We start from the raw sequence: 27,708 nt of genomic DNA on the forward strand, positions 1-27,708 counted from the left end.
GGAGACCTTTGTGCCGCTGTAAGGTACGCAGTGTAGACATAGCCTTAGTCTGACTTCCTTGGTGAGAGTCCAGCTTCCACCAGAAGCCAACATTTATCCCCCACCTCAGACCTTCCCCGTCCTTTGTTCTCAGGAGGGGGAGGAGGGCAGTCTGGTCTGTGCTCACCTTCCCTGCTGAGAGAGTGGATCCAGAAGTCATTGGAGCTGGCATTGTCTCTCTGGACACCCTGTTGATCTGGGTCAGATTCAATTGGTTCCTTAATTACTCTATTCATTCCACCCAGGGGCGGCTTTATGCTTTTTGCCGCCCCAAGCACGGCAGGCAGGCAGCCTTCGGCGGCACGCCTGCGGGAGGTCCGCTGGTAACGTGGATTCGGCGGCATGCCTGCGGGAGGTCCACCGGTGCTGCGGCTTCGGCATAGCTGCCGCTAAATTGCTGCCGAAGCCACGGGACCGGCGGACCTCCCGCAGGCATGCCGCCGAAGGCAGTCTGACTGCCGCCCTTACGGCGACCAGCAGGCCGTAAGGCTTGGTACGCTGGTGCCTGGAGCCGCCCCTGATTCCACCCAGACAGGGAGGTAACACGCACACCTATGTCTCTTAGGGGTACATCTACACTACAGGGGGGAGTCGATTTAAGATACGCAAATTCAGCTACGTGAATAGCATAGCTGAATTCGACGTATCGCAGCCGACTTACCCCGCTGTGAGGACGGCGACAAAATCGACTTCTGCGGCTTTCTGTCGACGGCGCTTACTCCCACCTCCGCTGGTGGAGTAAGAGCGCCGATTCGGGGATCGATTGTCGCGTCCCGACGGGATGCGATAAATCGATCCCCGAGAGGTCGATTTCTACCCGCCGATTCAGGCGGGTAGTGTAGACCTAGCTTTAGCCTTCCCTGAGAACAAACTTAGGCCATGTCTACACTATGAAGTTTTGTCAACAAAAGTTATACCATTTTAATTAAACTGCTGTTGCATGTCCACATTAGCTCCTTGTGTCTGCAGAGCGCATCCACATTAGCAGCTCTTGCATCGACACAGAGAGCAGTAGCTATCCCACTGTGCAACTGGCCACAAGGTGCTTTGGGAAAGGTTTGCAATGCCTCATGGGGCAGGTGCAGTGTCACATGATGCAGGTTTCTCAATCCCATCCCCATAGGCATCCTACTGGATTGCCAGTGGCTTTTCACTGAAGTGTCTGTGTGGGGGAGGGGAGAATGTGGTGAGTGTGTGGTGGGGAGGGGGAAGACAGAAACAGTGTGTGTGTTGGGGAAGAGCCTGTCGGCATGCTGTCTCTTTAAATTCAGACAGCAGCCTGAGCAACCAATCCTGGGGGAGGGGACACCCTCCCACATCAGTCCCTGGCTCTGCACAGCACAGCAGTCTCCCCTCCCAGCAGCAGTGGCCACCTGCTGATTCCACATTAATGGTTCTGTGACTCCCTCCTCAGCTCTGTGAGCTCTCCAGGCTGAGGAATGACAAAGCTTCTGTGAGCTTTGAAAGGGGAGGGGTCCATGCCTGCCCGCCCAGTGGCTGAGATCAAAACAGTGAGCAGAGCGGTCACGGTAGGCATTGTGGGATACTGGGGGAGGCCAGTTATATCAACATAACGAACAGCAGTGTCTACACCAGTGGTCACCAACCTGTAGATCGCAATTGACTGGTCGATCCTGGAGCCTCTGAAAGTCGATCGCAATCTCCGGCTGCTAAAAGTCTGGCAGCACAGACAGGGCCGGCTCTGGCTTTTTTGCCGCCCCAGGCAAAAAAGCCTCCCACCGCGCCCCCCGCCCCCCCAGCGCGGCAGGGGAGGGCACCGAGCCCGGCCGCAGGCCGCTCTTCCTGACCGGCCAGAGTGCCGGGGGGAGGGCGGCGAGCCTGCCGCGGCTCCGCTGGTGGCCGGAGCCCCGGGAGGAGGGCGGAGAGCCTGGCCGGGGCTCCGCTCTCCCCGGCGGCCAGAGCGCCGGGAAGAGGGCGGCGAGCCCGCCGCGGTTCCGCTCTCCCCAGTGGCCAGAGCGCCGGGGGGAGGGCAGCGAGCTGGCCGGGGCTCCGCTCTCCCCGGCGGCCAGAGTGCCGGGGGGAGGGCGGAGAGCCCACCACGGCTCCGCTCTCCCCCGTGGCCAGAGCGCCGGGGGGAGGGCGGAGTGGCGGCCAGAGCCCCGGGGGGAGGACGGAGTGCCGGCCGGGGCTCCGCTCTCCCCGGCGGCCGGAGCCGGAGCACCGCGCCGCCCCCCTCCAGGTGCCGCCCCAAGCACAAGCTTGGTGGGCTGGTGCCTGGAGCCGGCCCTGAGCACAGAGGGGCTAAGACAGGCCCCCTGCCTGCCCTGGCCTTGCACCACTCCCAGAAGCATCCAGCACGCCCCTGCGGCCCTGGGGGAGGGGCAGGGGTCTCCGCACACTGCTCCTGCCTGCAAGCACACCCCCGCAGCTCCCATTGGCCGGGAATGAGAAACTGCAGCCAATGGGAGCTGCAGGGGCAGTACCTGCAGGGATGGGCAGTGTGCAGAGTCATGTGTCCCCCCAGGGGCCGCAGGGGCATGCTGGCTGCTTCCAGGATCGGTATGGGGCAGGGACAGGCAGGGAGCCTGCCTTAGCCCTGCTGCACTGCCAACTGGGAGCTGCCCGAGGTAAGTGCCACCCGGCGGGAGCCCATACCCCTCATGCATCCCAAACCCCAGCTCTGAGCCCCCTGCCAGAGCCACCAACCCATAGCCCCTGCTGCACCCCAAATCATAGAATCATAGGGTTGGAAGGGACCTCAGGAGGTCATCTAGTCCAACCCCCTGCTCAAAGCAGGACCAATTCCCAACTAAATCATCCCAGCCAGGGCTTTGTCAAGCCTGACCTTAAAAACCTCTAAGGAAGGAGATTCCACCACCTCCCTAGGTAACCCATTCCAGTGCTTCACCACCCACCTAGTGAGCCCTGAGCCCCCTCCCAGAGCTAGCACCCCGTACCCCCTCCTACACCCCAACACTCTGCCCCAGCCTGGAGCCCCCTCCTGCACCCCAATCCCCTGCCCCAGTCTCAGCCTGGAACCCCCTCCCACACTCCAAACCCCTCAGCCCTAGCCCAGAGCCCACACCCCTGCCCCAGCCCGGTGAAAGTGAGTGAGGGTGGGGGAGAGCAAGTGACAGAGGGAGGATGGAGTGAGCGGGGCGGCGCCTCGGGGAAGGGGCGTGGTAGATTCTGGGTTGCACTTAAATTCAAAAAGTGATCTGGTGCGTAAAAAGGTTGGAGACCACTGGCCTACACTGACACGTTTGTCTCAATAAGCTCTGTGCCTCTCGTCAAGGTTGTTTTACTTTGTCATCAAAACAGCAGAGTTTTGCCGCCAAGAGTAGCTTTCTAGTGCGTGCAGCTCCACTGTTTTGTCGACAAAAGCTGCCTTTTGCTGACAAAACTGTTTAACGTAAACAAGACCTTTTTCCCGCCTCTGGGTAGCCATGCAACATATAGGGAAAACTGAAGCACACCCAGGCTTCATAACAAAATTACGATTCCCACTTTCTCACAGGCAGGCAGCGGTCCACAGAGTACAGTCCCAGGCAAGATCTGCCCTCACTGAGACTTGATCAGGCCTGATTTCCCCTCCTGAGGCTCCTGCCAAAGTTGTTGTTTTTTTTGGGGGGGGGTGGGGGTTGGTGGGAATAAATAATAACTATAACCTAGCTTTTATCTAGTGCAATTCATCTATAGATCTCAGCGATCAGTATTCCTATCCCCATTTAACAGGCACAGAAGAAGGCAAAGATACTAGCCCCAAACCACCCAACAGCCCAGTGGCAGGACTGGGAATAGAGGTCAGGTCTCCTGAGTTCCAGCCTTGTGCTCTATCCACTAGGCCACACTACCTCCCAGCAAACACATAACGCAAAGAGCCTACACACCCCTGAGGGTGTAAATCTGTTCCGCTCCCCCCACTGGTCATTGTGGAGGGTCTGCAGAGAGGCAGGGCCGGCTCCAGGCACCAGCGTAGCAAGCAGGTGCCTGGGGCGGCCAATGAAGAGGGGGGCGGCACGTTCGGCAGCAATTCGGCGGCGGGGCCATCACTCCCTCTCGGAGCGAAGGACCTGCCACCAAATTGCCACTGTAGAATGAAGTGGTGGTAGAGCTGCCGCCAATCGCGATCGCAGCTTTTTTTTTTTTTGCTGCTTGGGGCGGCAAAAATGCTAGAGCCGGCCCTGCAAGGAGGGAGACCGGACTGGCCTGAAATAAAATCAGGGCAGATGTGTGCTGACTATCGGGACAGCCTCCTGGCAGGAGGGGATGCGGCTGTGGCAAGGAGAGGGGAAGGTGCCCCGTTGCCAGCCAAGCCGATGTACAATGATGCACATGCTGGTTTTGCCACAGCAGGCAAGGAGCAGTGAGGTCCAGCCTCACTGCAGGTGCAATGTGCCTGCCCTTACTAGAAGAACCCTGTGGCAGGGGAGAGCTCGGGGCCTCCTTGCTGGGACCTGGACCTCTCCTGATCCTGTCCTAGGGAAGGTTTCCTTTGAGCTGGGGGCACTGTGCCACCCGTGCGAGGGCAGCTCTCAATGCATAGCGAGACGGCCTCACCAACAAAGCCACAAGGGCTGTGAGCCAAACATGTTGCGTGCCTTCCTGCACATCAGCGGCCCGAGCCCCACAAGGCGCAAGGGGCGGAATTTCCAAACAGCCCCGCCCCCAGCAGCTTCCATGCAGACTGACAGAGCAATCCCCTCTCCCCGCACAGACGAGGAGGTAACTGACTGGCCAGAGGAGGCCTCACCCTTGCCTCAGTCCTGGCCTGGCCACAAAGAGGAACAAGGCTTGAGAAATCACAGCGCAATGCACCATGGAGATGCCCTTCCCCAGCACACTGGCCAGGCCGGGCCCCTTTCTGGGCTTCTGGCTCAGGCCTCAGGCAGAAGGAGTCTCAAAACATGCAAGACTGAGCGCTGGCCCCAGGACCCCCCCAACCAAGGGCAGCCACCAAGGCCATGCTCCCTGTGAGTTCCCAGCCGGCCACTCCCTGCTGTGGATGTGGGAGGCAGAGAGAGCAGGACTCTGAGAGGAAGCAGGGACAGAACTTCTTGGGCACAGAGCTTGCTGGAGGGGCAGGCCGGGAGATTTCTGAACAAGAAAACTGCCGGCTGCTGTTTGTTCTGCTGAGGTCAGGGAAACTGGACTATGTGTAAATAAAAAGATCCCACTGAGAATACACTGACTAGGAGCAACGACTACTCCCCCTAACGGAAGCAACCTTGCAAAGCCCCAGCTATTTGCAAATTGCTCAGGCCAAAGGGGAACAGCCCATCACTATCATCCATACAAGGGGACGTGGCAGAGCTAGGCAGAACGGCCCCAACCCAACATGGAACTTGCCATCTTGTGCAGCCAGTCCGGGAATCCTGACATGGGTATAGCTGGCTGAGCTGGCAGGACTCCCATCACCCACTCTATGCGTGTGCAGCCCTGGAGAGTCAGCCTTGGCCTTTCTGTGACCAGGACTTGCTGAGTGTCCATCCCCAGAGATACAGTTCTCTCCAAAGACCCTGCCGCCCATTCCCCCATCCCCAGGGGCCTCGCTATGGTGTCCTGGCCAAGTCCCCTCTTCAGTTGCCCCAGTGTTCCAAACCCAGGATTCGTCTCCATGTCCCATCCGAAGCTGTTGTGTAGTGTGGCGGAGCGGTGCTAAGCCGCTGCTGCCTCCCACCCCCGAGATGGCTGCATTTCAATGGTGGGGGCAGTGAGCTCTCTTGGTGTGTGTAGCACTTGGCGACGTGCTCTGGCGGATGGTGCTCTAGAAACACCTGCTAGGTGTATCCGGAGGATGGAGGTGTCTGACACTGTGAGGCCCTCCAGCATCTAGCTTCTGACTAAAAGGAATTGTATGTCTGCCGTTTTTAGCTGCCCGCGTCTCAGGATTAGTCAGTCTCTCAGTTGTGAGATGATTCACACAAGACGCAAATGGCTCCTAATGGCACCAACCTTCAGATCAGCCTTCAGCAGAGTCCTGAAGTGCCATGCAAATAGGTCACGGCCTTGTCTGAGCCTCGCCAGGCCCCAGGAGAGCAAATCCCCAGCCCTGTCTGAGCCTCACTGGGCACCAGGACAGTGGAGCCCCAGTCCTGTCTGAACTGTGCAGGGGCCCCAGGAAAGCAGCTCTAGGGGCTGCAGCCCACATAGTATTCAGCCTCCTCCCTTCTTTGCAAATCCCTGCTGCCCACCTGAACCCTCCCCTCCCCTCCCTCACGGGCTGTGCAGCGAGACGTCCCCCACACCACAGGCTGAGCCCAGGGAATGCGAGTTCATGGGCTGGGTCGGGGCTGGGGGTGCCTGAAGAGATATTAGAAGGGCAGGTGGGAGCAGCCCCTAAAGGGCTCTCACTCATTGAGGGCAGGGGCAGGGGCAGGCCACAAGCGACACATGCAGGGCCCTTCTTCCATAGAACCCTTGTTCCATTGGAAGAACAGCTCAATGTCACTGATGCAGGGGTGGGAGGGGAGATTCGCTGGAGGAGAAGGGGCTGGGCAGGCAGTGGGGGGGCATGCCCCCTGCCAGGCATGCTGCAGGCCCCCTGCTGGGAGGAAGGGCAAGAGCTCCCTGGCGTGCTGGGGGGCCATGAGGGGGAACTGCTGCCAGATGGTGACTGTGGCAGGGGGCAGGACCGGCTCTAGGCACCAGCAAACCAAGCACGTGCTTGGGGCGGCACAATTACAGGGACAGCATTCCAAGAGGTTTTTTGGGGTTTTTTTTTTGTTTTTGTTTCAGCAGTTGCGCTCTCAGAGGTGTTTGTTTTGTTTTGTTTTTGCTTGGGGTGGCAAAAAACCTAGAGCCGGCCCTGGCAGGGGGTGGGGGTGAGGCTGCTGTGACACCGCTACGCCCAGCAGCTGGGGGACCGCTGTGCCATCGCACTGTACTTTGTGAGACGCTCTGCGGGGAGTGGCTGCACTGATTTCATAGCTATCCTACTTCGCAAGTCTGTCCACAGGGACCAGGACTACCTGCCTGTATGGACTCCACAGGGACTGGGCTGGGGCCCACTCATCCCCCTGTATGGACTCCACGGGGACCAGGACCGGGCCCACCTGCCCGTATGGACTCCACAAGGACTGGGACTGGGCCCACCCGCATGCATGAACTCCGCAGGGACCGGGACTGCCCGCTGATATGGACTCCACTCAGTGGATTTGATTTAAATCAAATTGATTTAAATCATGATTTAAATCACTAGTCAGGAAGACTCTATTTAATCATGGATTTCTACATAAAAGTGCATTCTTGTTGGTTGTTATAACCTTAATACGGGGCGGGCAAACTTTTTGGCCTGAGGGTCACATTGGGTTTCCAAAATTGTATGGAGGGTCGGTTAGGGGAGGCTTATTTTCTTTTTCTTATGGTCAATGCCCCCTATCCAACTCCCCCGCTTCTCGCCCCCTCATGGCCCCCCCGGGACTCCTGCCCCATTCAACCCCCTGTTCCCTGTCCCCTGTACCCCCCTCCTCCCCCGGGACTCCTGCCCCATCCACACACACACCCTCGCTCCCTGTCCCCTGACTGCCCCCCGTTGCCCCATCCAACCCCTCCTCTCATTCCTGACTGCCCCCCCCCCCCGGGACCTCTGCCCCATCCAACCACCCCTTCTCCCTAACCGCCCCAGAACCGCTGCCCCTGACTGCCCCCCACCGCCCCATCCAACCCCCCTCCTTCCTGACTGCCCTCCCCAGGACCCCTGCCACCATGTTCCCCGCCCTCTGACCACCCCAACCCCATCCACACCCCCGCCCCCTGACTACCACTCTGAACTTCCCTGCCCCCTTACTGTGCTGCCTGGAGCACCGGTGGCTGGTGGTGCTACAGCCGCGCCACCTGGAGCACCGGGTCAGGCAGCCACGCCACCGCGCAGCACAGAGCACCGGGTCAGGCAGCCACGCCACCGCGCAGCACAGAGCACCGGGTCAGGCCGCCACGCCACCGCGCAGCACAGAGCACCGGGTCAGGCAGCCACGCCACCGCGCAGCACAGAGCACCGGGTCAGGCCGCCACGCCACCGCGCAGCACAGAGCACCGGGTCAGGCCGCCACGCCACCGCGCAGCACAGAGCACCGGGTCAGGCAGCCACGCCACCGCGCAGCACAGAGCACCGGGTCAGGCTGCCACGCCACCGCGCAGCACAGAGCACCGGGTCAGGCTGCCACGCCACCGCGCAGCACAGAGCACCGGGTCAGGCAGCCACGCCACCGCGCAGCACAGAGCACCGGGTCAGGCCACGGCTCTGCAGCTGCACTGCCCCAGGAGCTCGCAGCCCCACCGCCCAGCGCGTTGAGCTGGTGGCGCAGTGAGCTGAGGCTGTGGGGGAGGGGGAACAGCAGGGGAGGGGCCAAGGGCTCAGGGGCCGGGCAGGAGGGTCCCGCAGGCCAGATGTGGCCCACGGTCCAAAGTTTGCCCACCTCTGCCTTAATACATATTCTTCACAGGTAGAGGAACTTCATTAAAATATTTCCAAACTGGGTCTCTTTTATGGCCTGCTGCCATTATAGGTTTTCCCTTCTAGTGAGAGAATGGTACGGTAGATCTCAAGTCAATGAAGGCTACACTCAGAAAGACCTCAAGACTTCTGGAATATGCTGCTCAAACAGTTTCACTTTTGTTTCTACTGCCTGTTCCTCCCCGTCTCAAATTTATCTCCAGACTTATTCTCCTTGTCCAGATCTATTCCGCCATCAACAATCTTCTATTCACTGAACTTTTTGAAACTGCACGTTTAGAGAGAGGTAAGGGATTGACTCTGTGTACACAAATTTGCAGAGGGACAATAGGGTTGAGGTCTGCTATTTCTCACCTCTCTATATTATTTATTTATTTTATTTAAAAACATTTTTGCTGTTAATAAGCATGTTATCTCTGGAGACACAAATCCACAGTTTGAGAACTGCAAAACAGCCTCTCTGATGGTATCTTCTAGATGAGCACTGAGTCCCACTGGGTAGATAGAAAGATTAACCTAAATAATCGCCACAGAAGCCCCTGGAACCCCATAAGCTTGGGTCCCTAATCCATTAACTATTGGAACTCATTTACAAAACTTTTCTTAAACATGACACGAATATTTTGTCTCATACTATAGAATTAGAATTTATAATCCCTATTCCATGATGAGATATCTTTGAGCTATATTGTATCTGATTTAAATTAAAAAAATCTGATTTTTTAAATTTTTCATTAATGGATTTTTATCTACCCTGACTCCACTGTTATGGACCGGGGCCCACTTTCCCACCCATATGGACTCCAGAGGAACCGGGAATGGGCCTGCCTGCCCGTATGGATTCCATAGGGACTGGGCCACCACGCCTGTATGGACTCCACAGGCACTGGGCCTAACTGCCTTTCTGGTTTAGCACAATGGTTTCTGCTCATCGATTCTCACTGCCCCTGAGCTGGAGCAAAGCAAACGAGAATTGGCCTGAGCTCCCGTCTCCCAGCAGAGACCAACCCTTGAGCTGTGGCTGAAAGCCTGATCCTGCCTTGGCCACTGGCTAGTGCTCAGAGCAGTGTCCAGCAGCCACATCTGAGACACGTCTCAAATCAAGGCAGCCCACGTCAGGGTAGCAATGGTAGCATCTGCCCCCTGCAAATCTGAGAAAACATCCTGAGAGCAGAGTCTCTGCCTTGCCCAGACAGGAGCCTTTGCTTTGCTCTGTTGTGGTGAGCTGAACATGCTGACATTGGCTGGCATAGCCCAGCCCTGGAGACGGGGTCCTGCCTGCACAGAGCTGGCCCCACCACACAGCCCTGCGGGGTTCGCCTCTTCAGTCTCTGGCTTCTCTGCTGAGTCTGCCCACTGCCTGGCCTAGCCCCAAATCCAGCTTGGGGCTACCTCCCCTGGGATTTGTACCCAGCTCCAATGCACACGCCAGCTCCAGCATTGTACGTAGATTGCAAGGCTGTCTGTGTGCCCCACTGCCCCCTGCTGGTTATAGTCAGAACTTCAACTGTGTGTCACAGCCCCGCTGTCACTAACAGAATCCTCTTTACTCAAGCCACAGGGCCCTGAGTCTCTGGAGCAGGGGCATCTCCATTCTCTCCCTGCTGCCACCGTGACCTGCTGGGTGGGGGCACCACTCTCAGCTGCAAGATTAGAACTCAGCTCGTGGGACCACGGCTTGGGAGGTAGCTGCTAGTAAGAGGGGGAAGAGGCCTCGGCACAGGCAGAACCAGAATGCCTGTGATGTGGTAATGGGCTGATCACTAGCAACAAGTTCCCCTGCGCGGAGAGCTGCCAGTCACTCTGCGGAGCAATTGGCAGGAGTGAAACAGGAGGGGGCACGGAACAGCAAAGGGGCTATAACCCAGGAAGTGGTCAACCGAGCACACATGGCCCCGCTGCGAGACGGTTGAGATCCCCGATCCACACACACCACACACGGCCCAGCTGTACCATGGTTGGGATCCACAACGCACACCATATATGGCCCAGCTGTGCCACAACTGGGATCCCCGACCCATACACACCACACAGGGCCCAGCTGTGCAACAACTGGGATCCCCTACTCACAAGCACCACACACAGTGCAGCTATGTCACAGCTGCGATCCCCGACCTACACATACCGCACACAGCTCATCTGTCACAACTGGGATTCCCGATGAACACACAGTGTACAGCTTGGATCCCAACCCAGACACAGACGTCACAAGGCCCAGCTCTGCCACGACTGGGATTCCCGACCCGCACACACTGTACACGGACCAGCTGTGCCACAACTGGGATCCCCGACCCGGACGCATCACACACAGCACAGCTATGTCACGGCTGAAATCCCCGACCCACACGCACCATACAGGGCCCAGCTGTGCCACAACTGTGATCCCTCAGCCACACAGACCTCCCACAGCCCACCATGGCTGGGATCCCAAACCCACACACAGACCTCCCACAGCCCACCATGGCTGGGATCCCAAACCCACACACAGACCTCCCACAGCCCACCATGGCTGGGATCCCAAACCCACACACAGACCTCCCACAGACCACCATGGTTGGGATCCCAAACCCACACACAAATCTCACATGGCCCAGCTCTGCCACAATTGGGATTCCTGACCCACACACACTGCACGCAGTCCCGCTGTATGACAACTGGGATCCCCAACCCACACATACTGCACACGGTCCAGCTGTACCACAACTGGGATCCTCGACACACACAGACCTCACACAGCCCAGCTGTGCCACGACTGGGATTCCCAACCCAAACACAGCCCACCTGTACCACAGCTGGGATCCCCGACACACATCACACACGGCCCAGCTGTGCTACTATTTGGATTCCCTACCCACACACACTGTACACAGCCAAGCTGTGCCACAACTGGGATCCCCAACACACACTCACCACACACAGATCAGCTGTACCATGGCTGGGACTGTCGACCCACACACACCACACTGGGCCAACTGGGCCGCGACTGGGATTCCCAACCCAAACACTGCACACAGCCCAGCTGTACCACGCCTGGGATCCCCGACACACACCACTGCACATGGCCTAGCTGTGCCACAATTGGGATCCCCGAGCACACACACCACACACAGACCAGCTGCGTCACCTCTGGGATCCCTGACACACACACACAGCACAGGTCCCAGCTGCACCACAACTGGGATCCCCGACCGAGACAGAGCTCACATGGCCCATCCATGCCACAGCTGGGATCCCCGACACACACAGACCTTAAAGAGCCCGGCTGTGCCACTGCTGGGTTCCCCAACCCACACACAGACCTCACGCGGCCCAGCTGTGACACGACTGGGATTCCCGACCCACACACACTGCACTCATCCCAGCTGGGATCCGCGACATACACACACACACACGGTCGATCTGTGCCACAACTGGGATCCCGAACCCACACGCACCAGACACAGCCTGAGCCCAGCTATGTTACAGCTACTATCCCAGACCCACACACACCATACACGGCCTAACTGTGCCACAACTTGGATCCCAGACCACACACACCACACAGCCCAGCTGCACCACAACTGGGATTCCCGACCCACACACAGACTTCAATTGGCCCAGCTATGCCACAACTGGGATCCCTGACCCACACAAATGGACAGGGCCACACTGTGCCATAACTGGGATCCCATCCCACGCATACTGCACATGGCCCAGCTGTGCCACAACTGGTATCCCCGACCCACACAGACCTCACACTGCCCAGCTCTACCACTGCTGGGATCCCCGACACACACCTCACATGGCCCATCTATGCCAAAACTGACATTCCTGCCACACACACATCATACACGGCCCAGCTGTACCACGGTTGGGATCCCCAACCCCCACACACCGCACATGGCCCAGCTGTGCCACAACTGGGATCCCCTACCACCACACAATGCACACGGCTCAGCTGCGCCACAACTGGGATCCCCGACCCACACACACCACACAAGTCCCAGCTGTGCCACGACTGGGACCCTGGACCCACACATACTGCACATGGCCCTGCTGTGCCAAAACTGGGATCCCCGACCCACACACACCACACACAGCCCAGCAGTGTCACAGCTGTGATCCCCAACCCATACACACCACACATGGCCCAGCAATGTCACAGCTGTGATCCCCGACCCACAAGCACCACACACAGCCCAGCTATGTTACAGCTGTGATCCCCGACCCACACGCACCACACACAGCCCAGCAATGTCACAGCTGTGATCCCCGACCCACACGCACCACACACAGCCCAGCAGTGTCACAGCTGTGATCCCCGACCCATACACACCACACATGGCCCAGCAATGTCACAGCTGTGATCCCCGACCCATACACACCACACACGGCCCAGCTGTACCATGGCTGGGATCCCTGACACAAACCATACACGGCCCTGCTGTGCCAAAACTGGGATCCCCGACCCACACACACCACACACAGCCCAGCAATGTCACAGCTGTGATCCCCGACCCACACGCACCACACACAGTCCAGCAGTGTCACAGCTGTGATCCCCGACCCATACACACCACACATGGCCCAGCAATGTCAAGCTGTGATCCCCGACCCATACACACCACACACGGCCCAGCTGTACCATGGCTGGGATCCCTGACACAAACCATACACGGCCCTGCTGTGCCAAAACTGGGATCCCCGACCCACACACACCACACACAGCCCAGCAATGTCACAGCTGTGATCCCCGACCCATACACACCACACACAGCCCAGCTATGTTACAGCTGCAATCTCTGACCCATACACACCACACACAGCCCAGCTATGTTACAGCTGCAATCTCTGACCCATACACACCACACACGGCCCAGCTGTACCATGGCTGGGATCCCTGACACAAACCAGACACAGCCCTGCTGTGCCACAACTGGGATCCTGGACCCACACGCACAGAACACGGCCCAGCAGTGACATGGCTGGGATCCCCAACCCATACACACCACAACGGCCCAGCTGTGCCAGAGCTGGCATCCCCAACCCACACACCACGTACACAGCCCAACTGTGATTTCCGACCCACACACACCATACATGGCCCAGCTATGCCACGACTGGGATCACTGACCCACAAACACCACACACAGCCCAGCTGTACCAGAACTGGGATCCCCAACCCACACACATACCTCACGGCCCAGCTGTGCCATAACTGCGTTTCCCGACCCACACGCAGTTCCCGTAGCCCAGAGGTGCCACGGGTGGATCCCTGACCCACACACACCACGCATGGCCTAGCTGTGCCATGACTAGGATTCCTGACCCACACGCACCGCACACGGCCCAGCTGTATGACATCTGGGATCCGCGACACAGACACACATGGCCCATCTGTGCCCCAGCTGTGTTTCCCAACCCACACACACCGCACAGGGCCCAGCTATGCGACAACTGGGATCCCTGACCCACACATACTGCACACAGCCCAGCTTTGCCAAAATTGGCATCCCCACCCCACACGCAACACACACAGCCCAGCTATGTCACAGCTGTGATCCCCGACCCACACGCACCACACACGGCCCATCTGTGCCACGACTGGGATTCCCAACCCACACACACTGTACACGGCCAGGCTGTGCCACAACTGGGATCCCTGACACACACGCACTGCACAAGGTCCAGCTGTATGACGTCTGCGATCCGCAACACATACACACACGGACCATCTGTGCCCCAACTGTGTTTCCCGACCCACACATACCATACATGTCCCAGCTGTGCCATAACTGGGATCCCCGACCCACGCACAACACATAGTGCCCAGCTTTGGGACCAGGGCCGGCTCCAGGCAACAGACGAGAAAGCACGTGCCTGGGGCGGCACATTGTAAGGGGCGGCATTCCAGCCAATCTTGGGGTGGCACATTCTGGCCACCCTGCCGTGTTTTTTTCTTTTTTTTTTTTGCTTTGGCAGCCCGGTCAGCAGCTCCGGCTCCCCACGCTCCGCCAGTCCCAGCCCAGCCCTGTAGGGGCACGGACACCAGCTCGGGGGGGCAGGAACTAGCGATCCCCACCGCTCACCGTGCCGCCGAGCTCCCCGGGACGCGCCACTCCCTGCCGCCCGCACCGGCCTCCGTCTCCTGTGCTGCTCTGAGCCCAGCCTGGCCGAGCCGCCTTTAGAGGAGCGGCTGAGCCAGCACCTCCTGCAGCCCCCGGGAGAGGCACCCCAAGGCCAGAGTGGGGAGCCCCTCTCGCCCAGCTGCGAGCGGGCTGCAGCGCCTGGTTGCCCATGGGTGGAGGGAGCGGGCAGGTGCTGCCCTTCACCCCCCTGTGAGCAGCCTTGACCGCCTTCCATGCGCTCCCTGCGGCTGCCGGGTTTTTTTGTTTCGGCAGTCTGGCCGCCTTTTTTGTTGTTGTTGTTGCTTGGGGCGGCAAAAAAGCTAGAGCCGGCCCTGTTTGGGACAACTGGGATCCCTGCCATACACATACGGCACATGGCCCAGTTTTGACAAAATTGGGATCCCTGACCCACATGCACCACACACAGCCCACCTATGTCACAGCTGTGATCCCCAACCCACATGCACCACACATGGCCCATCTGTGCCACGAGTGGTATTTCTGATCCACACACAGGCCCAGCTGTACCATGGTTGGGATCCCCGACACACAGACATACACACAGAGCCCATCTGTGCCCCAACTGTGTTTCCCGCCCCACACACAGCACACAGCCAAGCTGTGCCACGACTGGGATCCCCGACCCACACACACCACCCAGGGCCCAGCTACGCGACAACTGGGATCCCCAACTCACATATACTGCACATGGCCCAGATTTGCCAAAATTGGGATCCCCGACCCACACGCATCAGACACAGCCCAGCTATGTCACAGCTGTGATCCCCGACTCACAAGCACCACACACAGCCCATCTATGCCACAACTGGCATTCCTGACCCACACACACCATACACGGCCCAGCTGTGCCACAACTCGGATCACCTGTATTTTAAATATCAGAGGGGTAGCCGTGTTAGTCTGGATCTGTAAAAAGCGACAAAGAGTCCTGTGGCACCTAATATAAGGTTTTTACTGTCTTTTAAAGAATCCTTATTGAGGTTGCAGGAACAAACCATTACGATGTGTAGAAAGAATAGTAAATATGGCAGGCAACCAGCTTGGCTTAACAGTTAAATCCTTGCTGGTCTTAAACACAAAAAAGAAGCTTACAAGAAGTGGCAGATTGGACAAATGACCAGGGAGGAGTATAAAAATATTGCTCAGGCATGCAGGAGTGAAATCAGGAAGGCCAAATCACACTTGGAGTTGCAGCTAGCAAGAGATGTTAAGAGTAACAAGAAGGGTTTCTTCAGGTATGTTAGCAACAAGAAGGTAAAGGAAACTGTGGACCCCTTACTGAATGAGGGAGGCAACCTAGTGACAGAGGATGTGGTAAAAGATAATATACTCAATGCTTTTTTTGCCTCTGTCTTCACGAACAAGGTCAGCTCCCAGACTGCTGGACTGGGCAGCACAGTATGGGGAGGAGGTGACCAACCCTCTGAGAAAGAAGTGGTTCAGGACTATTTAGAAAAACTGGAAGAGCACAAGTCCATGTGGCCGGATGCACTGTATCCCAGGGTGCTAAAGGAGTTGGCGGATGTGATTGCAGAGCCATTGGCTATTATCTTTGAAAACTCATGGTGATCATGGGAGGTCCCGGATGACTGGAAAAAGGCTAATGTAATTCCCATCTTTTAAAAAGGGAAGAAGGAGGATCCGAGGAACTACAGGCCAGTCAGCCTCACCTCAGTCCCTGGAAAAATCATAGAGAAGGTCCTCAAGGAATCAATTCTGAAGCACTTAAAGGAGAGGAAAGTGATCAGGAACAGTCAGCATGGATTCACCAAAGGCAAGTCATGCCTGACTAACCCAGTTGCCTTCTATGAGGAGATAACTGGCTCTGTGGATGAGGGGAATCATAGACTATCAGGGTTGGAAGGGACCTCAGGAGATCATCTAGTCCAACCCCTTGCTCAAAGCAGGACCAATCCCCAATTAAATCATCCAACAGATTTTTGCCCCATATCCCTAAATGGCCCCCTCAAGGATTGAATTCACAAGCCCTGAGTTTAGCAGGCCAATGCTCAAACCACTGAGCTATCCCTCCCTCCCAGTGGATGTGTTATTCCTTGACTTTATTCTTGCCAGCAAGTTAAAGAAGTATGGGCTGAATGAATGGACTATAAGGTGGATAGAAAGCTGGCTAGATCATTGGGCTCAACAGGTAGTGATCAATGGCTCCATGTCTAGTTGGCAGCCGGTATCAAGCGGAGTGCCCCAAGGGTCGGTCCCTGGGGCTGGTTTTGTTCAATATCTTCATTAATGATCTGGAGGATGGCATGGATTGCACCCTCAGCAAGTTTGCAGATGACATTAAACTGGGAGGAGAGGTAGATATGCTAGAGGGTAGGGATAGGATACAGAGGGACCTAGACAAATTAGAGGATTGGGCCAAAAGAAACCTGATGAGGTTCAACAAGGACAAGTGCAGACACACACCACACACGGCCCAACTGTATCATGGCTGGGATTCCTGACACACACCACACACAGCCCATGTATGCCACAACTGGGATTCCCGACCCACACATACCGTACACGGCCTAGCTGTGCCACAACTGGGATCCCCAACCGATACACACTGCACACGGACCGGCTGTACCACGGCTGGGACCCCCGACCCACAAGCTCCTCACGCGGCCCAACTGTGCTATGGCTGGGATCCCTGACCCACACACACTGCACACCGCCCAGCTGTACCACAATTTGGATTCCGTACCCACAGACACTGTACACGGCCAAGCTGTGCCACAACTGGGATCCCCAACCCACACACAGTCCTCACACGGCCCAGCTATACCACGGCTAGGATCCACAACACACACACACACAGCCCATCTGTGCCACAACTGGGATTCTCAACTAACACACTGTACACGGCCCATCTGTGCCACAACTGGGATCCTCGACCCAGACCCACCCCATACGGCCCAGCTTTGGCCAGTCTAGTTCCAATTGCACCACTGCCCTGGATGCCCATTCCCCTGCCGGACACAGCCCAGTGCCAGAGCATTCAGCTCCATGCTGGACCCACCTTACCTTTGGCTGCCTCCTGAGATGCCTGCTCTGCCTTGGGCCCACTCTCCTGGCTCCTGCGGTGGGACTTGGAACGCAGGTATTTTCGCAGGTTCAGCTTAATGCCCTCTTGGCCCTTGGGCTCCTTGGGCACCTTGCTCGGGGCAGAAAACGCCCTCTGGAACACAGACCTCCGGGCGGCTGCTTTGCTCCCCACAGGCTCTGGGGGCTCGGTGCCTGGGCTGCTCCTGGCCATGCGCACTTCGGGGGCATCAGTCTCAGGCTGGCTATGAGCGCGCTTCCAGTTCTGCAGTTTGGCCCAGCGGCTGCTGGCAGGGGGCATGGGGCGCTGCTCCGGCTCCGGCACCCTCTCCCCATCCTGGGGGCCCATCCGCCATTTGTAGGACTTCAGCGGGGATGGTGCCTCAGGTGCGGGTGGTGGTGTCATCTCCTCCATCTGCAGAGCAAGAGAAAGAGGGAATGGGACTGTGCCATGACAATGACACATGGTCTGGCCTGGAAACGGCACCTTGGCACCGGAGCCACCACTTCCCATGGGAATGGAGGCGGCAGGGGACGGGGATGGGAGTGGGCAGCAGAGAGGGGGTGGGAGAGGGCATTGAGGATGGGATGGAGTGGTAGATATGCTGGAGGGTAGGGATAGGGTACAGAGGGACCTAGACAAATTAGAGGATTGGGCCAAAAGAAATCGGATGAGGTTCAAGAAGGACAAGTGCAAAGTCCTGCACTTAGGACGGAAGAATCCCATGCACTGCTACAGACTAGGGACCAAGTGGCTAGGCAGCAGTTCTGCAGAAAAGGACCTAGGGGTTACAATGGATGCGAAGCTGGATATGAGTCAACAGTGTGCCCTTGCTGCCAAGAATGCTAATGGCATTTTGGCCTGTATAAGTAGGGGCATTGCTAGCAGATTGAAGGATGTGATCATTCCCCTCTATTCGGCTTTGGTGAGGCCTCATCTCAAATACTGTGTCCAGTTTTGGGCCCCACACTACAAGAAGGATGTGGAAAAATTGGAAAGAGTCCAGCGGAGGGCAACAAAAATGATTAGGGGGCTGGAGCACATGACGTATGAGGAGAGGCTGAGGGAAGTAGGATTATTTAGTCTGCAGAAGAGAAGAATGGGGGGGGGGATTTGATAGCTGCTTTCAACTACCTGAAAGGGGGTTCCAAAGAGGATGGATCTAGACTGTTCTCAGTGGTAGCAGATGACAGAACAAGGAGTAATGGTCTCAAGTTGCAGTGGGGGAGGTCTAGGATGGATATTAGGAAACATTATTTCACTAGGAGGGTGGTGAAGCACTGGAATGGGTTACCTAGGGAGGTGGTGGAATCTCCTTCCTTAGAGGTTTTTAAGATCAGGCTTGACAAAGCCCTGGCTGGGATGATTTAGTTGGGGATTGGTCCCACTTTGAGCAGTGGGTTGGACTACATGACCTCCTGAGGTCCCTTCCAACCCTGATATTCTATAATTCTATGGGGCAGCAGAAAGAGGGTGGGATGGAGGCAGAGGGGATGGGATGGGGCAGCAGAGAGGGAGTAGGAGGGGGCATTAAGGATGGGATGGGGCAGCAGAAGAGGTGGGTGGCATGGGGCAGAAGGGATAGGTCAGCAGGGGAGTGGGGCTAGTAATTGGAGCCTCTGAGATTCCGATGTGCCCATGGTGCTTCTGACTGCCCACCAGCCTCTGGTGCACAGGCAGGGGACATTAGCCAGGTACCCACGAGTTCCCAGGGCAAACCAGGCACTGGGGGAGTGGAGGGACTGCCAGGGGTCATTCTGCACTGCCAAGCCCTTGGGGGCACATATGTGCCTCACGGAACAACAGTGCAGCTCAGCTGGGCTGGGCTGGGCTGGGCTGGGCATGGTGTGGGGCCTGGTAGCAAAGGACAGGGGTGTCCCAAATGGAGGCAGATGGTCCCCCTGGTTGCCGTGGTTTCCCTGGGCTGTGTGCAGCCCTGCTGACTCCCAGACCTGTGCGTGCTGCGCCATGTGTTCTGGAGCATGGCGGCCTGCAGTGGGTGGCCAGGGACAGCTTCTTTCCTTCCTCTGCTTTGGTGGTGCAGGCCTGGCTGGTCTCAGCCTAGGGCAGCAGGATGGATGAACCCACCCGCGCCCAGAGGCAGGTCCAGGCAGGCTGGCTTTGAGCATGTGAATCAGGCTTCCTCTCAGGGCTGGGCCCAAAGAGAAGATAAGGGCCCTACTGTTAGTGGCAGTGAAGGGAGCTCTCCTGTAGCCCAAGTAGGGTGACCAGACATCCCGATATGATGGGCTTTGTCTGATATGCACAACTATACACACACACCCTCCCCGAAAAAACAAAAGTGGCCTGATTTTTCACACTTGCTGTCTGGTCACCTGAAGCCCAAGCCGCTGAGACTTGGGATGCTGGAGTGGAGGTCACTGGCTCTAGTCCCGGGCAACGTTGGGTTGTTTGTGGTGTGTGGATTCACCCCTGTCATGGGCACCAAGAGCCTGTGTGGAGAGCGCTAGTGTTGCAGCCTGTGAGAAACCTGAGGTTTGTAGCTCTGGACTGTGGGCGCCCGGCACTGGGTCTAGGCCAGCTACAGCCTGGCTGCTCAGCAATGGGAGAGGGGCCTGGTGGGAACAGCAGGGGATGCAGGAAGGCTGGGGCAGGGTAGCCAGACTAGAGGGGCCTGGTGTTCCATGTCTCCCCGTGGCACCTGGCCAGGATGAGTCTGGGTCTCCCTGTGGCACCACAGCTAGGGGAAGGGCTTGCTGCTCCGGGTCTCCCCGTGGCACCTGGCCAGGATGAGTGCTGGCTGGGGGAGTGGCCCCGGTGCTCCAGGTATCCCTGTGGCACCAGGGCTAGGGGAAGGGCCTGGTGCTCTGGGTCTCCCCCTGGCACCCAGGCAAGGTGCACTCTGTGGGAGGCAGCACGGCCCCTCCCTGCCCTGCACAGAACCAGTCCTTCCGCTTCCCAGGCTGGGCAGAGATGCCAGGCTGGGAGAGGTGCGACACTCAGGCCTGAGCTGAGCAGCCCTTGCCATGGGGTGCAGACAGCAGCACTTCCGCTCTCTCTGGTTCTTGCGGTGCTGCTGCTGCCCCCCACCGCCGAGCCGTTTCCTCTCCCCGCACCTGGCCCTGTACTCAGTCAGTTTCTGATGCAAATAAAAGGTCCCCAGGTTCCTGTGGCTGCAGGGGGGAAGGGGCAGTCCCTGGGGGCCTTTGCCCCCAATGCCAGAGCTCCTGGGGGCCAGACTGGAGTGCAAGGAGGGGCAGGGCTGGCCACAGCCCAGAGGCTGCCCTGAGCACGAGGGCTGCTCACCGGGTACCAGCCCCCCGAAAGACCCGTGGCCCCACACGTGAGCCATACCAACCAGTGGGGGAAGGGACACAATACCCCTACTTGGGCCACCCGGCCAGCACCACACACCAGGGTTCTGGAGCCCAGACACCTTACGTGCCCCCAGATCCCAGGTGGTTCTGCCCCTCTGCCTACATGGGCCCAGTGTCTGACCCTGCTGGCGGGGGGGGGGACGGACCAGACCAGACCCCCTTGCACCTTGCCTGGAGTTCCTGGGGCAGGCAGAAAGCAGCGCCCCCTCGAGTGCTGCTGACAAATGCGCAGGTGGGGAGGGGGGTTGCAAGCACGCGGGCAAATGGGGCTGGGCTTCCCCAGCAGCACTGAGGGCAGGGGGCTGACAGCTTTCCCTGATGACCGCCCACCCGAATCTCTTCCTCCCCACCCCCATGGCCCCTTCTCCTCTCCCCCATATCCCCTGCTTCCCCTCCTCTCCCCCGATCTGCCCATGTCCCCTGCTCCCTCCAGTCCCCTTCTACCCCCCTCAGTCCCCTGCTCCCTCCAATGCCCTCCTCCTCCCCAGGACCCCTGCTCCCCCATCTCCCCATGTCCCCCCTCCCTCCAGTCCCCTCCTCTCCCTGCCCCCCACTTCCATCCTCCCTCTGGGCTCCTGTTCCCCCCATCTCCCCATGCCTTCTCCTCCCTCCAGTCCCCTCCTCCCCCCAGGAGCCCTGCTCCCCCCATGTCCCCTCCTCCCTCCAGTTCCCTCCTCTCCCCTCCCCACCCGTTCCATCCTCCCACTGGTCTCCTGCTCCCCCCATCTCCCCATGTCTCCTCCTCCCTCCAGTGCCCTCCTCCCCGCGGGACCCCTGGTCTCCCCCATCCCTCACCCTCCCAGGCGCCCTGCTCCCCCCTCCGGCCACCCGTGCCGAGCGGCTCCCATCCAGCAGCGGCAGCAGCCGGCGCTGCCGGAGCGGTACCTTAGCTCCCTGCTGCCGTCGCTCGCTCGCTCTCCGGCTGGTCCGTCCCGGCAGCGCTGAGCTGTGGCGAGGCACATGTGATCAGAGCAGATGCTAATCTCGCCCTCACTCCGCCTGTGGTTGAGCGGCCCGATGGCATCTCCGCTCCCAGCAGACGGGGTGGGACGGGGGCAGAGGAGCTGATGGGGCAGCAGAGAGGGGGTGGGACGGGGGCAGAGGAGCTGATGGGGCAGCAGAGAGGGGGTGGGACGGGGGCAGAGGAGCTGATGGGGCAGCAGAGAGGGGGTGGGACGGGGGCAGAGGAGCTGATGGGGCAGCAGAGAGGGGGTGGGACGGGGGCAGAGGAGCTGATGGGGCAGCAGAGAGGGGGTGGGACGGGGGCAGAGGAGCTGATGGGGCAGCAGAGAGGGGGTGGGACGGGGGCAGAGGAGCTGATGGGGCAGCAGAGAGGGGGTGGGACGGGGGCAGAGGAGCTGATGGGGCAGCAGAGAGGGGGTGGGACGGGGGCAGAGGAGCTGATGGGGCAGCAGAGAGGGGGTGGGACGGGGGCAGAGGAGCTGATGGGGCAGCAGAGAGGGGGTGGGACGGGGGCAGAGGAGCTGATGGGGCAGCAGAGAGGGGGTGGGATGGGGGCAGAGGAGCTGATGGGGCAGCAGAGAGGGGGTGGGATGGGGGCAGAGGAGCTGATGGGGCAGCAGAGAGGGGGTGGGATGGGGGCAGAGGAGCTGATGGGGCAGCAGAGAGGGGGTGGGATGGGGCAGAGGAGCTGATGGGGCAGCAGAGAGGGGGTGGGATGGGGGCAGAGGGGATGGGATGAAGCAGCAGGAGAGAGGGTGGGAGGGGGCATTGGGGATGGGCGATGGGATGGGGCAGCAGAGAGGGTGGGATTGAGGCAGAGGGGATGGGATGGGGCAGCAGGAGAGGGTGTAGGAGGGGACATTGGGGATGGGATGTGGGGCATGGTTCTGGCTGGGCTCAGACCCATCAGGCCAGGCGCTCTCAGGCACGTGGACCAGGCTGGGACTATGCCAAGCTGCACCCATGCCTGGCCCCATGGCAGGCTCGGCAGAGCCCACAACCCCATTGCCCCTCTCTTCCCCTGAAGGCCTTGAACAGCCATTAATCAGTTAACAATGGACGTGGTCGTCATTAGGTTTCAGAGTTAACAGGACCAGGTCTCTGGCTGGGATGATTTAGCCCTGGCTGGGATGATTTAGCTGGGAATTGGTCCTGCTTTGAGCAGGGGGTTGGACTAGATGACCTCTTGAGGTCCCTTCCAACTCTGATATTCTGTGATTCTGTGATTCTGTCTCTCTGAGCTCCTATATGGGGCTGTGCAGACTCCAGGAAAGTGCAGCATGGGTCACACACCACACTGGCAAGGGATCTTTGCAGCCAGAAGGACCCAGATTAGGTTATTTTAAATGGAAGTTGAGATCCTTCAGCACAAGATGCAGCCATCGGGGAGTCGGCACTGGAGGGACTTTACAAACCATCAGCTCTTCAGTTCCCCATTGGCCTGGACAGCCTGGCATTGCCGGGGCAGATGGCCCATTTGCAACACCTCTGAGCAGGGCCGGCTTTAGGCCGATTCAGCCGATTCGGCTGAATTGGGCCCCGCGCTAAGAGGGCCCCGTGCCACAGCTCTCCACCCCGCCCACAGCTCACTTCCTGCTCCTCCCCACCCCTGCACGCTCCGCCCCCTGCTCTTCCCCCGCCCCTGCTTCCCGCGAATCAGAGGTTCGCGGGAAGTCTGAAAAGAAGCAGGGGCAGGCAGGCAGCACCTGGTAAGCTGAATCAGGGGTGTGGGAGGGGGACGTGAGAAGCGCTCCAGTCCAGCACCTCCGGCCCCAGCAGCTCCGGCCCCGGGGCGCCAGCCCTGGTTCTGGCTGAGTGCGCCGGCCCGGCCCGCTTGGCTCAGCTCCGTCCCAGCCCCTGCAGCTCGGCTTGGGTCCGGCCCAGGCCCCGCAGCTCGGCTCAGCTCCGGCCCGGCTCCCTCGGCTCGGGCCGGGCCCGGCCCCCGCAACTCAGCTTGAGCCCAGCCTGGCCTGGCCCGGCTCCCGCAGCTCAGCTCGGGCCCGGCCCCCGCAGCTTGGCTCGGCTCGGGCCTGGCCCCTCGGCCCGGACCCGGCCCGGACCCCCATCTCGGCCCCCCGGCCCGGCTCGGGTCCGGCCCGTGTCTGGTCCCCCGGCCCGGCTCGGTTCCGGTCCAGCTCAGGCCCGGCCCCCCAGCTCAGCTCCAGCCCAGCCCCGGCTGAGCGGCTCCGGGCCAGACCCAAGCCCCACGACCCCGGCTGGAGCTCCGGCCGGAGTGCAGCCCGATTCCTGGGGGTGGGGCTTGCAGCAAGCCACGCCCCCAGGAATCGGGCCTCGCTCTTGCTAAAGGCGGCCCTGCCTCTGAGAACTTGCTGCTGTCCTCTGCCAGCGACACTGGTATGGCTGGTACTGGCACAGTCAGTCTGTCAGCATTTCCAGTGGCACGGCTGGTGCTGGCACGGTCATTCCATCAGCATTCCCACTGGCACGGCTGGTGCTGGCAGGGTCAGTCCGTTGGCATTCCCACTGGCATGGATGGTGATGGCACAGTCATTCTGTGGGCATTTCCACTGCCACGGCTGGTGCTGGCACGGTCAGTCCATTGGTACTTCTACTGGCACGGCTGGTACTGGCAGGGTCAGTCCATTGGCATTCCCACTGGCACGGCTGGTGCTGGTACAGTCTGTCCGTCGGCATTCCCACTGGCACGGCTGGTGCTGGTACAGTCTGTCCGTCGGTATTCCCACTGGCACGGCTGGTGCTGGTACAGTCTGTCCGTCGGTATTCCCACTGGCACGGCTGGTGCTGGTACAGTCTGTCCGTCGGTATTCCCACTGGCACGGCTGGTGCTGGTACAGTCTGTCCGTCGGTATTCCCACTGGCACGGCTGGTGCTGGTACAATCTGTCCGTCGGTATTCCCACTGGCACGGCTGGTGCTGGTACAGTCTGTCCGTCGGTATTCCCACTGGCACGGCTGGTGCTGGTACAGTCTGTCCGTCGGTATTCCCACTGGCACGGCTGGTGCTGGTACAGTCTGTCCGTTGGTATTCCCACTGGCACGGCTGGTGCTGGTACAGTCTGTCCGTTGGTATTCCCACTGGCACGGCTGGTGCTGGCATAGCCATTCTGTCCACAGCATCACCGGAATTGCTGGTATGTCAGAGAGCAGGAGACTGGGACGTGGAGTGTGGCACCAGCGGGGCACGGTGGCGGGGACGGGAGCCCCGAACTGTGTTTGGCCAGCGGCTGCCCTTCATTGCAGGAACTGCTACGTGCAACCACGGATGAGCTCCTGATAGCGGCACCACAGCGCCCCCTGGTGAGTTCCCAGGGAACTCGAACTTGCCTCCTGGAATGGCAGCAGCACCTGTACCCAGGACTCCCCCTGCTTGGCACCACACCCCAACACAAGATGTATTTAGTGCAGAAGTCCCCAAGTGATATCTAGGGCGCTGGGTTGGATTGGGGCACTGGCTCGCCTGGGGCACTAGCTAGCCTGGAGTGCCAACTCCCCCATGTTTCCAGCTGCTGAGTTGCACTGGAAGAAGCTAAAGCACTGAGCTCCTATGGGGTTTGGGTATGGAGTGGCAAAGAGGAGCGGTGTAGGGCTGGGGACGGGGTCAGTGGCTGGGTTAGGATTAGACGGACGTGTATGTCGTGGGCTATTTTCCAAACATTTCCGTGGAAAGCAGGTGCAGTCTGTGAAACGTCCCGTTCTTGTGAGGTTTTTGCCACCTCGGATGAATCTGGAGAAGGATCCTTCCAGCGTGACTCAGAACCAGAGCCTGGATCAGTCCCCCTCTCCCTAGAATCCAAAGGGCCAAGGCTCTGGATTTGGGTCATTGCGGGCTCACTTGGGGGCTGGGGCCTGGCCCTGCCCCTTCTGAGTTGGGCTGCCTCACCCTGACTGAGCACACCCAGACACAGACAGCACGAATGCCAGGCACCCACTGAGGGCATTGACGTCCTGGAGGGAGCGGTGCTGTGCCAGCAGGGGTTCATTTCTATAAAGGAGAGGGAGGTGATCCCTGCCCTGGGGCTGATGCTAGGGGCAGCTGCCTGCCTCCCAGACAGCCTATTCTGTGGCTGGTAAATTGCAACAAGAGCTTTATTGCTGGAGACTCAAGTCATCGGCTTATCCATGGGGCAGGGAGAGCACAAGCTAGGACCCAGGTAGCCCCTCAGTGCCAACTGGCTGAGGGCACACCAGGGCATAACTCCCACGCATTGCCCCAACACACTGTTAGCATAACCTGCATCTGAAAGGTGCCATGTGAGGAGTCATATGCAAACCAGAGACATGCTGGCAGTAATGTCATTGTGTGATATGTGTATGGGCCGTGTATGAAGAAATACAGATGGTGCCGAAAATATGTTCTGAAAATGTGTTTGGCAAGCAGCCCAGCCTGTCCTAGCCAAAGGAAGGGGGCTTCACCTCTTGGCTTGGGCTTCAGTGTAGGCTGAGCAAGGGAAGGCCAGAAACAATGGAAATACATTTACATATAAGGTAAAAAAGGCATCACCCTAGCCAGTCGGGGAGATGAGCACTTAACAGTCATGATGGGGAGGAGGCTGCATCCCGGGAAGCCCTCCTGGCTCTTGGAACAGAGACAACAGCCTTTGGGAAATAGAAGCAGGAACAGAAAGTCATTTGGGCATCCAGCCAGAGCTCTTGAAATCTGAGACAGGTGGATCCGTCAGCTGAGGGGCTGACATCCCTGGGAACTGACTTGAGGTGAGAAAGCTGTTTAGACAGAGCATAACTTGCTGAAGTTAAGTTTTAGGCACTACACAGCATGTTTGGTTTGTAACCTTTCCTGTCACTTTCAGTCTGACTTGAAATCACTTAAGCCTCTGTTCTTTGGTCATAAATTAATTCCTGTTTTATTACAAACCATCTCAGTGCTGTGCATTAAAGCGAAGTGTGAGTCTTCAGCTAACCTGACTAGCTGGCGTGGGCTCTGTGGAGGTAGCGAACGTAACAACTTCTGTGAGAGTCACAGTGAGAGGCACTGCATACTGCAGGGAGCCATCTCTGGGGAACATGACTGGTACCTGCAAGGCAAGGCTTGGACTGGCAGAGCCCTGGAGCGTTTGCTGGCAAGGCCGACAGGCTGGTATGACCCACAGCTTAGCAGCATGGTAACACAGTGGCTTACAGCTCTGGGTGACCTGAGCAAGAGGTCAAAGAAGCACACATACAAACACATGCATGCACACACACAACACACTGAAAACCTGTGTGCACAGGTACACACACTGCACACTGAAAACACATGCACGTGCACACATGTTGCACACCCACTGCTCCTTGCCAGAGGAGGGCCCCCCTCTTATTCTCCCCTCCTTGCTGTCCTGACAGTGCCACAAACACTGGAAATATATTTATATATAAGGGGAAAAAGCCATCAACCTGGCCTGTCGGGGAGATGAGCACTTAACAATCCTGATGGGGAATGGCACATGTCATCCCAGCCAGTGACTTGGCATAAGATTGTCATGGTTCCTGGCGCCTGCTGAACTGGGGTCACATTCATGCCAGTGACCAAGAGACTATCGAGTCTCCTGTCTGAGGGATTGCAATCCTGAAGGGCTGGGGACAAGAGTCTGAGCCAGGATTTCTGGGTTCAGTTCATTATTTAATCCACCCTGCCCGGATGGGTGACCATAGGCAAGTCACATCCCCCCTCTGTCCCTCAGTTTCCCCACCTCAGTCACAGTGGGGATGGGAGGGTAACGAGGGGGCCCTTGAGGAGCACTTTGCTCTGCTCAGCCGGGTGATGATGTTGGGACTCTCAAATGGAAGCCAGGCTGCAGTGACA

The 27,708-nt window shown here is 58.7% G+C and overlaps 1 protein-coding gene across 1 annotated transcript in view; it reads right to left on the bottom strand.

Moving 5' to 3' along the window:
* Window positions 1-22,051, bottom strand: part of LOC101950631 (RAS protein activator like-3) — a 39,815-nt gene extending 17,764 nt beyond the window's left edge. The window contains 2 exon segments of the mRNA XM_065578965.1: window positions 17,608-18,040; window positions 21,850-22,051. Coding sequence (XP_065435037.1) covers window positions 17,608-18,040 — 433 coding nt within the window. The 5' untranslated portion in view covers window positions 21,850-22,051.
* Window positions 22,052-27,708: the final 5,657 nt, after the last annotated feature.

The sequence above is a fragment of the Chrysemys picta genome, unplaced genomic scaffold (assembly GCF_011386835.1).
Source record: "Chrysemys picta bellii isolate R12L10 unplaced genomic scaffold, ASM1138683v2 scaf19, whole genome shotgun sequence".
In the NCBI taxonomy this organism is placed as follows: domain Eukaryota; kingdom Metazoa; phylum Chordata; order Testudines; family Emydidae; genus Chrysemys; species Chrysemys picta.